General features: G+C 43.7%; 1 protein-coding gene across 1 annotated transcript in view; it reads left to right on the forward strand.

Moving 5' to 3' along the window:
- Positions 1 to 12581, forward strand: part of HS6ST1 (heparan sulfate 6-O-sulfotransferase 1) — a 192286-nt gene extending 179705 nt beyond the window's left edge. Inside the window, exon 2 of the mRNA XM_066193996.1 lies at positions 6289 to 12581. Within this exon, the coding sequence (XP_066050093.1) occupies positions 6289 to 6997 (709 nt within the window). The 3' untranslated portion in view covers positions 6998 to 12581. The remainder of the gene's footprint in view (positions 1 to 6288) is intronic.
- Positions 12582 to 12801: the final 220 nt, after the last annotated feature.

A 12801-nucleotide genomic window follows, 5' to 3' on the forward strand; every position in this document is an offset into this window, starting at 1 on the left:
TTATGAACTACATGGGTGAAAAGAGCGAGGTGTGGCTCTTCTCGTCTGCCTCAACCTCCTGGGGCAGCCTGAGCATTGCTCTGAGTTGGCCCATGGTGAAATCAGCCCCCAGGATGACTCCCTGAGTGAGGATGTGGATGGTGAGCAGTGGCCGTGTGAGGCTGTTGCTACATTTCCAAATGTCCTCTCTTTTAATATAGCCAAGTCCCAAGAGCAGAGAGCATCAGGCAAAACAAACACAATTATGCAAAACAAACCTGGTTCCCAAAGTGAGCACTGACACCCCCTCCTTTCCTGGCAAAGAAAATCACTGCTCTAGGTGTTTACCCAGTCTGAGAGCTGCAAGATTGGGTTTGCTATTCAGTTTCTTGGCTTTGGGGGTTTTGTGTTGCAATCTTTATTTAAACACAGAGGACAGAAAAGAGGTTTGTTTTGTTTGTTTGTTTGGGGTTTTCTTTCTGTTTCTATGACTTTTAAAGGACCGAAGAGCTTATTGTGTGTGAAATGCAGGAAGAGTCTAAATGAACAACAGATGAGAGGAAATAGACTGGGGAAAATTAGGGCTATTTGCTACCGAAGGAAGTAATCATTGTACATATATTAAATTCCAATCTCTAACTGAGAATGTGCTTGTTATGCAAGAAATCTGACTGTAGAGGAAAACAGGGAAATATGTGGAGTCTTTCCAAGGTTGGGCTTTAAAAGCTGTTCGTATGGGTTTGGTAAATAAGCCAGGAGGCAGCTTTGACTGAAGAGAGTGGTGGCTGGAGAGTCAGCCAGAGTCTCCCTTGGTAGCAGAAGGCTATTCTCTGTGCAGAAGGGGGAAACTGTTCTTCATACACCTGCTATTTGTAGGTAACATTTAGGATGACTTTATAATGACAATATCAATTCTTTATGGACTTTTCATCTGCCCCTTTCTCAGCTCATCCATCGTGACTCACCTATACTTATTACTTACCTGTAGGTCCTTGCTGGGCCTGTTCCTTGAGGATACCCTGCTCATTTTCAGTGGAGATAACTCTTACCTGGCAATCCCCTTCAGTGTTCCGGCCAAGGGAGGGTTTAGGTGGTGGCAGTGGGGGTGCTGAGTGCTCTGGTTCTTCTTCCCTTGGTCCCTGCAGACTAACAGCAGGGCAGCTGCACGAGTGCATTTCACTGCTGGGAGGCAAAACCGGTGGTTGTTTCAGTGATAAACTACTTGTTACAGTGAGAGCCAGCATAAATGCAATAAGGACCCTCACCAGGGATTTGTGGAGTGTGCAATACACGGGCTTGACTTACAAGGATGCCTTAAATCAGCCACAAATTTGACATTACTGCATCTTTAAACAAAACAGTGTTCCTCATTATTGCAAGATGGCAGACCCCCTGCTCAGTTAATTCAGCAAAGATACAGAATGATTTTTTAAATTTTTTTTTCTTTCTTTCTTTTAGCTCTAGAAAATTTGTCGCCTGAGGGAATGTTGCTTTGACAGATTGAGGTTATATGGCTGAAGCTGACCTATGCAGCTTCCTTTCCCTTCCCCCTCCTGGCAGGCAGATGAAGCATTTATGATTGAAAGTGGCTAGCTGTATTTTGTTCTTTATCTGATGGAAGGCCACCACAGTAGTCAAAAAGGACTTGTTCAATATTATGCTTTTCCTGCAAGGAATGCTTGAAAGCTCAGTAAAGAACTTGTAAAAAAAAATTTATTTTTTTTTTTTTTAAGTGGCTATGTGGGAGGAAGCATTTAAGCACAGGAAAGAATAGGGAATTGCACAGTCAAATAAGCAGTTCTTGGCAGAATTTAGAGACCAGCAGCAGTAAGAAGGATGCATTGGCATGTAGAAAAGAGTGGAAATGAACTGAAGAGAAATGATAGCATCATATTTAGAATCTGTCACTTTATCAGAATAATCTTGACTGGTTATTAGCAAAAGAGAAGGAATTGAGTTTTTAGAGGAAGAAGGGTTTCATTTCCCCTTCATTAGCTGGGGAACCTGCTGACAGGAATTAAGACAGAACATTGCTAAATGGCAGCCTCAGCCATGGAAGAAAGGGTTATTTTTAACCCTGGGCTGCTCAGTGACTGCATTTGGAGCATGGCCCTGCTTTAAAAAAACCCCCAAAACTCTGCTGGCAAAACTAAGGCTGCTTTGTGCTGCTGTGTGAGAATGGGAAGGAGAGATCTGGATGGGAATCCTGTAGGGCAGTGGTGCCTCTGACGCCTGTGTCATGAAAATATGCCTGCAGTTAACTATTGTCCTCTGACCTCAATCCATGCTGAAACAGGGGCTTTGCATAATCATGCCAGGAGACGGCTCCTGCTCCAAAAGATGTTATGTTTTGAATTTCCAAAACAGACAAAGGAGACATTGTCAGCCCTTCACACATGGGAAACAGAGGCAGGGAGAGAGAGATTTGTCTGGGGCAAGCAGGCTAATTTTGACAGAATGGGCACTTCAAGTGAAGTTTCCTGAATTCATTTGTATGTTATGACCACAGGATTGGCCTTCCTTTCTAATACTGGATTTTGTTCTTCCTGAAACTTCAGTTCAGTTACAGGGTTGTTGATCAGAAACATTCTTTTATTCTGTTCTGTTTAATAAATATGCTGGGGATTCCTTCCTTGGACACTCTGCAGCTTGCATGCAGGTCTGAGTTGCAATTCTGCAAACACCTCATAGAGCTTCAGGTGGATTTTCCTGTTGGGACTGCCAGGAGGAGTAATGCAAGAAAAGGCAGAGGTGTGACTTTGTCTTCTGCTTGTCTTTGTGCCCTTGGTGTTCACAGCCCCATAGGTGTGTAGAAGGGGAGCCTCCAAAAGCAGTAATGCTGTTCTGCTCAGCTTCATGTGGGAAGAAAACTCAGCATTACTAACTCCAGCATCCATTTGTCTTCCTCAAGCTTGTTAAGTCCGGAAAGGCCAGTGAGATATGATGCTGCATGACCAAACTGGGGCTGCTTGGGCTTTTTATGAGGCACTACCGAGTGGAACCATCTGGGCTAGGAGAAGACCACGCTTCTGAAATGAGCTTTTAGGAACACCAAAGTTAAGTGGCTGTCTGGGACACCATGCTGAATGAAGGGTACTCACAGCTGTGTGGGGTTTATGGGTTTATCTCCGATGACCAAAAAAAAAAAAAAAAAAAGAATGCTAGTCATGTGGTTCCTCATGAATTTCAAGCCGCTGTTGACAAGTGGCATTGCCTGAGTTCTCAGCCATGTTCCCCCAGCCTTCTGACTGCTAATGGACAATATTTTACAGTTACCTAATTTTTCTCTACGCTTAAAGGCAAGCCCAAGTTACACTTCAAGAACAGAAACTTCAGTATCTTAAGTGCCTTGGGTGAGCATCTGCATGGTCATCCCTCCGATATCCAAGTGGCTCACCTCTCTGGCTCCTGAGGTCTCAGTCTCTTGGAAGGTGTACTGCTCACTTGCCTGAGGACTGAGGGAATCTGCTCCTTGGAAACTAATACCTTTCTAGAAAGCTAAATACAAATTTGGGAGCATAACTTCCACTGTGTCAGTGGTGCATCTCAGCCAGTTAAAACGATTCTTTTGCTTTAAAGTCTCTGTTTTAGTTTTGTTTGTTAGGGGTTTTGTGGGTTTTGGGGTTTTTTGGTTGGTTTTGGGTTTGGTTTTATTCAATCATTATTTGTGCCCCATTGGGGCAGCTTCCTTAAGTACTTCCAGGGGCCTGGTTCCAGTTTCCAGAGATAAATCTGATTTCTGTGTTAGGAGGCAAGCTCTTTCCTTCAAGCACTTTTCTTGAAGTGTGACAGACCTGAAAAGGGGAAAATTGGATTCAGTAGAATTTCAAAAACTGTAACTTACTTTCCTGTGCTCTCTATTCATTGAGATGAATCTTTGAGAAAGATCACTCGTGATAAAATATTTACCAGGGTGTTGCATCAATTAAGGTAATAGCTCTTATAGTGCAGGTGTGAAGAAAGAAGTACTTACTCCTGAAACTTTTTCCCATCCATGTCCTGTTTCAATGGACTCCAGAAGCTTTGCATGACATTTATTAGTCTGATTTACTAACAGTCTCCTAAAGTGTAAACAGAGAGAGAGAAGATAAGCTGGGCTCAGGCTTGCAGGAATCAGGTTCATGCCAACTCTGACACTTGTATTTGACTTTTTGCACATCGTTTAATATTTGTGGTTCCTCTGTCTGCCAAATGCAGATACCAATTCTTCCCTTTTTTCCCCCATCCTTACTTGTGGCATGTTTGGACAGGGATCATCTCCTCCTTTGTCTCTGGATACCTCGCACACAAATGAATCCCTGATCTTAGGGATCAGGGAGAAGCAACCTTCTAGTTGCTTCTGTAGCCACAGAATAATAAACGGCTTTGACCCGCTCAGTGAAAAATGCAACCTTTGGATTACATTGGTGAAAATGAAAAGTCCACTGCAGTTCACAAGTCAAAAGCTGCTGATGGTGTTTAGCACCAATGGCTGTCATTGAACATCTGGCATTCATCACTGCTTTCCCTTCCTTTCCACTGCTGTATTTTATCCCATCTACTGGAGGTTTCTTGGCTCAGTCTGTATAAATTACAGCTGCCTCCCTCTCAGTCAGGGCAGTGGAATCACTACAGGCTGCAAGGGAAAGGAAGGAAAAAGAGGTGGACTGAAGGAAAGTGTCTGCTCCCCTTTTCATCCCCTCTCCCTGTACACAGACAGTATTACTAGGCAGCAAGATACTCTTGCTATTGAAGGGAGATGGAATAGTTTCCAAAAATAACAAATGTCTGTACCAGCCCTAGTTACGAAGGCAGAAATCAGGAGAGGAATTGGAGCTGGAGTGGACACCCGTTGCCATTGTTGGAAAGATCAAAATTGACTGCTTTGCAACAGCCCTTCAGCAAGTTTATAATTAATTAGGAAAGTAAACATTACTTAATATGAGACTTCCTGGACAATGGCTTTGATGTATGATTTTAAAATTAAATTGCCCTTGTTGCAGAAATTTAAGTTGCTACCAGGAAGAATAATACTGAAGGTGCTAGGAGAACATGAGCGTGTTAAAATTAGCCAAAACAGAATATTTTACTATTTTTTTCCTCAAAAAACTGTTCACTGCATCTCAATGTCCATTCCACTCAGTGTTCCTGAACCATGGCAATGAGCCCTAGCAGTGTTCTGAAGATGCATTTCTGATGGGGACATGAATCCTCCAGCACCCCTGTGTGAAACACTTCCAGCTGCGTGTGTGTGTGTGTTCCCTGCCAAAGCCAGGTGCTTCTGTGTGTGCACAGTGTCACACAGCCCCATGCCCTGCAAGAACATGCCAGCTTTAGGAAACAGAAGGTATTTCCTCCTTCCAGACACACAAAGACCCCTCAGTCCCACGCTGCTGGCAGTTAGGGAAGAAAAGGCCCGTTTCCCTCTGCATGGAGAGGGCTGTTACAGGCTGCCGTCTCTGTCAATCCCAGAACTTCATGGGCTGAAGCCAGAGGGTCTCTGTTAGAGACAGCTGTCATGTTTTCAGTTCTAGGGACAGCTTGTATTGTTGGGGACTTCATTATACTTAGAACAGCAAGAATGCCCCGTGTCATTATGTGTGTTCTTCCTGGCTGCCTTGCTTTTCCCTTCTATTTAGTCTCGTGTCAAGAGTGTGTCTGAAGTTTGTTTGATTTAATACCAGGTTGACTGAAATGGGAATAAATTATTGCTGGTTGTCAGCTCAGCCTTCTCTTCCTGCAAAGCATATTGCATTCCTGATTTCCTATTGTTTTTCATTTATGTTCCTGTGGTTTTATCCTGCAACTCACTGCAGACTCCCAGATTTCAGCTCGGCAGCCAGATCAATCAAGCAGTGGGTGTCGTGGTCAGCATCTGCATGGAGTGGAAGTGAGATAGGCCCAGCTCACAGACAGAGGGGCTGCTGGGCTGTCCTTCAGAGCAGGTTCTGGCAGGCACAGCGGGTACACAGTGCCTGGTGGGAAAGGCCTGGCACTGCCAGGAGCCACAGCTGCTCTCTGAAGTCAATAGACAGGTTCAGTCCAGGTGATTTGTTCTGACTTTGTGGTCTGTTGCTGGGAATGGACATCCTGGTGAAGGTGCTACTACTTGGCAAGGCTAAAACGAGAAAGAGAAACGCAGGTCTAATGTTGCACAAACTGCTTTGCGTGAGATATTGCAAGAAAAAAGAGAACCCACAAGTACAGTGGAATGGATGATGTGGTGTTGGTTTAGTCTTGGTCTTTTGCTGTCTGCACTAGATCCCTGCCTGCCTAGCATCTGTCCTGTTACTAGCAGAATATTCATTCTGTTTTCTCTTCTCCTTGTAGAAAATTTTACTACATCACACTGCTGAGAGACCCCGTGTCTCGTTACCTCAGCGAATGGCGTCACGTCCAGCGAGGAGCTACTTGGAAGACCTCCTTGCACATGTGTGATGGCAGGACACCAACTCCTGAAGAGCTGCCTTCGTGCTACGAGGGCACAGACTGGTCGGGCTGCACGCTGCAGGAGTTCATGGACTGCCCCTACAATTTGGCCAACAACCGCCAGGTGAGGATGTTGGCCGACTTGAGCTTGGTGGGCTGCTACAACATGTCCTTCATCCCAGAGAACAAACGGGCGCAGATCCTGCTGGAGAGCGCCAAAAAAAACCTCAAAGACATGGCCTTCTTCGGCCTGACAGAGTTCCAGAGAAAGACTCAGTACCTGTTTGAGAGGACTTTCAACCTGAAGTTCATCCGGCCCTTCATGCAGTACAACAGCACGCGGGCGGGCGGGGTGGAGGTGGACAACGACACCATCCGCAGGATCGAGGAGCTCAATGACTTGGACATGCAGCTCTATGACTATGCAAAGGACCTCTTCCAACAGCGCTACCAGTACAAAAGGCAGCTGGAGAGGATGGAGCAGAGGATAAAGAACCGGGAGGAGAGGCTCCTCCACCGCTCCAACGAAGCGCTTCCCAAGGAAGAGACCGAGGAGCAAGGACGTTTGCCCACTGAGGACTACATGAGCCATATTATAGAGAAGTGGTAGCCTAGGCAGACTTTTGTATTAATGACGTTCTAGGGTTTCCATATTAAGAGGTCGTGGAAGTAAAATTGCAGAAAAAAAAAAAAACAAACAACAACAACAACAAAAAAAATAATAATAAAAAAAAAAAGACAAAAAATATTTTATTTAAAAACAAGTCTGTAAAACAGAAGATAGATTGCTTCCTTAAGCATAGGGTCTTTTTACTGTTTCTTACAAGACCGATGAGATTCTTAAAAAAAAACCAATAAATGCATAAAAATAAAAAAAGGGTCAACATTCTAAAGCAGAGATAAAAAATGCACAAATGCAGGAACCCACTCATAAGGCCAAATAGAGAGGAATGTTTCTTATCCTCGCAATTTGAACCCAAATGCCAGAAGAAGGATTTTTTAAAATCTCTTTATCCCCTGAGCGTAATGATCTAAAGATGCATAATTAAAAAACAAGGAAACAGAGTTTTTCTTTTGTGGGGGAGGTGGGATGAAAATTGCATTGTTTGTCAGTAACTGTTACTGGTGACTATGTTGAGGATGGGCCATCCTGTCAGGCAGGGATCTGAGCACACAGGCAGTCACAGCATTTCAGCTGCCAGCCACTGCCAGAAAGTAGAGCACCATAAAGAAAAAAAAAAAAAAAGAAGAAAACCAGTCAGAGGATGAGAAACGTTGAAGCAAATTGACTATGGCCTGGGAAATGTACTTAGCACAGTGGTTCTGATTCATTGCACTGGTATCACATATACACACATAGCTTCATCACAAAAATAATAGGGAGTTCATACACAAAACTCCCAGATTTGTTTCCCAGACAGGTCCCAAAATAAGTTGAAAGCCAACATAGACTCAAACCTTCACTCACATGTCAGCTTACACCGCTACCACACAAGCCACCATCAATACTGTGTGTTGACAGCACACAAAAACCCTATCCTACATACTACAAAAAAAAAAAGGGAGAAAAATTTAAATAGTCCTTCATAAATCTGCACAAAATTCAGACCCTGCAAATGAGAAGTCATTAATGGGAATGTGGCGAGGGGGTGATTTTGTTTTGTTTGTTGCTATGTGAAATAGTGACCCAGAATAAGCATACAGACGTACTCTAGCTGTATTATTTCAGTTATTTTTACTTGCTTTTATCAAGAGATAATGGGCATCAGCCTGCTTCCATTGAAGTCACTAGAACTGATTTAAGTGGGAACAGGATGGGGCTCTCTTCCAGAGCTGTGAAAATTTCTGACTATGGGTCTGAATTAATTATGAGACAGTGCACATTGTCTTTTGGCACGGTGCCTGTTCTGCAGCCCTTACTTTAAATGAACAAGCTGTGTTCATAAAAGTGGAAAGGGGAATCATGGATAGTGTTTTTTTAGTCTCAGACCACTCTCAAAGCAGAAGTCTTTCTCTTTCAATGCTGGTTTTTAGGGCCTCATGTAGGTTTAATCCTCCAGTGTGGGGACAGTCTAACCAGGTTCTGCTTACTGACTTGTGAGTCACAGAACAACAATGACTTCTCTAATTCCTCTTCCCACTTGCCAAATTAAAATATGGCGCTTTTTTTCTTTTTTTTTTTTTCCTTTTTTTTTTGCTGTTGCAAGCACTTCTTTGTTTGGCTGGAAGCGTGGAAATGAAGTAGTTTTTGCCTGGTTCATGTCTCCCTCAGCCTGTAAGACCTGAACCAGCTATTGTTTAGGGTAAACGCTGAACCAAATGCAATATGATTTGATTTTCAAAGGCCATGTTAACTGCAAATCAAATACGGCATTGAAATCACTGGAGGAGAGGCAGAGAGCTGATGCACTCAACTTCAGCATGTCATTTTTACAGCACCCCTTTCCCATCACACAAATCCACTGATGTGCTGCTTGGTTTGTATTTTAATTCCTTCTCTGCCTCTGTGCACTGTTTCCAGCAGTTTCAAGTTCAGACTGAGTTTTTGCAAAGGAGGGGCTTCTCTCTTGTCCTGTGCACACCCTGGAGCATACACCTTGCTTTTGGAGACATTCTTCTCCTGAAGAGCAAAGGCAGCTAAAAACTTGAGAAAATACAAAGAGCACTTAGTTCTCAGATAAAATCCTGTTACAGCCCTGAGCCAAAGTCCACCAGAGTCAGAGGATGTCCTTCCTGTTGATTTCAGGTGGATTTTGGTCAGGTCTGCATCCTGCTGCTGCAAAGTGCACAGCACACACCTGTCTGCAGGCACAGCAGGACATTGTCACCCACACACTTGGCTGGTACCAGTATGTGCTGGGGGTGTCCATGTCTTCAAGGCTGTGTCAGTGCATCTGCCGCACAATGGCTCCTCTTCCCAGAAAAGTGTAGCCTGGCCCTAAGCATTTCCTCCTGGCTGAAAATTGGGAAGCAAAATGAAGCAGTGTTTGGTGGTTGGCTTGGGGGCAGAGAAGGTATTACAAGTGCATTTGCTCATCTCTGAATTCCAAAACTATATTTTAAAAATGCAGCTTCACAGGCTGTTTACGCACAAAACCAGCACACCAGAGATAAAAAGCAACCGTTGTACATGCACAGTTCCCACCTTTCCCCGAAAGCTTTTCAGGGTGAGTCCTGTGCCATGGATCCATAACGCGCAAGTGGTTCCTGCAGCTAATCCCTGTTTGCGTCGCACTGCTGGGACTGTGTGAGATTCAGACCAGTATTGTGATTAGGCTGTGTCTGCCTGAGCTGTTCCTGTGTTACAGGCTCTGAGTAACCAGCTGGATGTTAATGAATCTGTCTGCAGGGTTGTCTAAATCAGAAGCAGCCTCTGACCTTAGAAGCACGTCAGTAAAAGACCTTGTTCCAGCATTTTTTTTTTTTTTTGTAATGTATTGCAGTAACAAGCAGAAGAAATGAAATTATATTGAAAACTGTCTTTGGTTAACAGTTTCATTTCGACCACAAAAGGAGGGCTGACCTCATTTAGTACTGAGGCAGAAGTTTCTAGATTTAAATCCTGCACCCAGGAAACGCCTCAGTTTTTCCACCTCTACACTGGGAGTAACAAATTTACGGACTCTAAAGGGGGTACTCCAAGGTATGAAAAGTATAGGGCACTTTGAAACAGATTCTGAGTAATGGGAGTGAACAGGATCACCCAAAAGCCATCCCTCACCCTGGCTGCTGTGCTGGTCTGCTTCTGGCTGTAAGCCATGTGTTAATTTATTTGAAGTGCTGTGTACCAGAACATGGGTTGCAGGACATACCTGGCACTATCTTCTTCCTTTAGTGGGTGCAAGGGAACTTTTTTAACATAATGTGAATGTAGTTTTTTGTGATTTCTATGTACCACACTTTGAAGTGGTACTATTTCTTTTCTTTTTAGGACTGATATTTTGATGCTACGATAACATGAGAAGTGTGTGTGTAGTTTTAAAATGAATGGAGAGCAGTGGCTTTAAGGCACTCTGGCAGAAGTAGTGGCCAGATAGTAGATTCTTGTTTAATATCTGCCCCTTTCTTCCAAAATGTTTTTCCCGTGACTTCCAGGCACACCAAGACCTTTTTCAGTACGTGAAGTGTTTCTTCAGGGGGTCTGTCAAAGCATCATGATCCAACTCTGGTTAGGAGAGTGCTGGGAGCAGTGCAGGCAGGTGCAAGATTTGACTTGCTTCTTAGGGACTTGGTGACTTCTTAGGGCTAAGAATTTGCTTTTAGTCACCTAAACAGTGTAAACAACACTGCTTGGTGGGTGTTTTTGCTGAAGAGAACATTTTCTTGCTGGTTTGTCTCATCCTAGTTAGATCTGTTGAAGGAGTTTGCTTTCCAGACAGTCAGGTGCCACCTTGTGCCCCATCCAGGTCACAAAATGCAGGATTGACTGGTAAGGTTGCCAGCCCAGGCTGTCACAGGGTTCCAAGTCATAAACAAAAAAAAGGAAAAGTCAGCAAAGGATCCATGTGAATTTCTGGCTTGTCTGAATTTCTCCCTTTATGCCCAACATTTTGGAATAAATGAGGAGCACTTCAGTTGATGTTTTTGCACTCCACAGTCCTTTACTTGCTTACAAAACTGGGATGACAATGAAAGCACCATAAGAAAGATTCCAATAAGGTTTTGAGTCCTCTCTCCCGGGGCTGTCCTGTTAGAGCAGTTGCTGAGAGTGTGACCAAGGCAGGATTCCCCAGAGGCGGTACAATTAGGAGGTTTTCCCTCTGAGCCCACCAAGTCACTTCACAGAGGGCAGTGGACAGAAGGTGATGATAACAGTGCAGGGCCAGACTGAGCTTCATATCTTGGGCTTAAAAGCATCTCCAGTTCTGTACTGGTGTTCAGAGTTACCCAGACCCCCCTCTTATCCCATGGACATGCCAGTCATCACAAGAAAGGGGTAGCAGTGCAGGAATAAATCACCCAAACTGTGCTTGACACTGTATTCCCAGTGCTATAGCTCGGCATGCAGCTGATGCTGCTGGATTCAAATCACAGGGCTGGCTGCCTTCTCTCTTTATTCTTGTTTTCACTTTCATTAATATTAGCAGATCATGTTCCAGAGGCAGAAGTGACCAGGGGATTCACTGCCTGATCAGGAGTATTCCAAGCCTTTATAGCACAGGTCAGTGAGCAGCAGCTCAGGTGAGCCAGAGCACACAATCCTAGCTATCCAAAAGAATTCTGCCAAGGTGAATGCAGCCCTGATAAGTGCATGGGTGTTAAAGCCTGTGTTGTCCCAGCTCTGTCGTTCTTAGCCATGCAAGCTGAAAAAAACCAAGATGTGCAGATGAGTCTCTCCTCAGAGCCCCACAATTTCCCCTCCCTGTTCAATTCCCCCAGGTGTCAATTCTGGAGACTGGATTGAGAGAGTTGTACTATAATGAATAATTTTATATTCAAAAGGTTTACTGAGCATGATTTGTTTTGTACATATTGGAATATGATTTAACTTATTTTTATTGCCCCTCTTAATCTCTTTTTTTTCCATAAGGAGAAGACAAAATCCCCATCCTCTCTCAATGTGAAGTTCCTCTGTGTTTATGTGTAGTCTGCCAGTCAAACACGCAACAGGCAGAGGATTTCTCACTGTCCTCACAGCTATCTGATTTTGGTTTTCATTGTCATTTCTATTCATCTGGGACTTTGCTTATGTTGTCTCTTCTTTCCTCTCTGCTGCACAGTCTGCACAGAGCAGGGAGAGGGCAATGCAGGCAGGATTTTCTTTTTCTTCCTCTCCCCTTTCCTGAGTGCTTAACTTACCAAGGAACTCAGTTCCTCTAGGAGTTGTGTGACTGAAGGTAAAAAAATACAACTGTCCCCCCCCCCACCTGCCTTCCATCCTCCATGTTGTAGATCAGACAGATTCAGCTTCTCTGAAAGTGATTGTGGCTGGACTCATTCCATTGGGCTGAATGTGTATGGTTTGCACTTCCCCCCCCCACTTCAGGAACTTAAAAACAACAAAAAATAAAAGGCAACTGTTTAACTTGAGCCGAGTAACACTTAAAGCTTTATATATTTATTTATAGCATCTTACAAAAAGTGTTAAAAGGTTTTTTCTTCCACAAGAAAAATAAAATTTTAAAAAATCATCTAATTGTTTTTTGTCTAGATCAAGGATGAATGTTAGCAGATGAAATAAACCCTAAAACTGAGCATCTGTTGTGCGTGTTGTCCTTGCATTAGCCTTTGGATGCTGTTTCAGTGTAATATGTCTTGCCTGTTTATTACAGAGAGATAAAGCTGCCAGTGCAGTTGATGGAGAGTATTTGTTTTCTGTTACAAAAACAGACTCCTGGACAAGAAATATTCAGGCAGAGACTGCAGCCTGTTCTTTCCTATTGTTACATTTGAGCCAACATTGCAAAAAGCCCT

Source organism: Chamaea fasciata, unplaced genomic scaffold (assembly GCF_029207755.1).
Source record: "Chamaea fasciata isolate MVZ Bird 193981 ecotype frontalis unplaced genomic scaffold, bChaFas1.0.hap1 SCAF_11, whole genome shotgun sequence".
NCBI classification, from domain to species: Eukaryota; Metazoa; Chordata; class Aves; order Passeriformes; family Sylviidae; genus Chamaea; species Chamaea fasciata.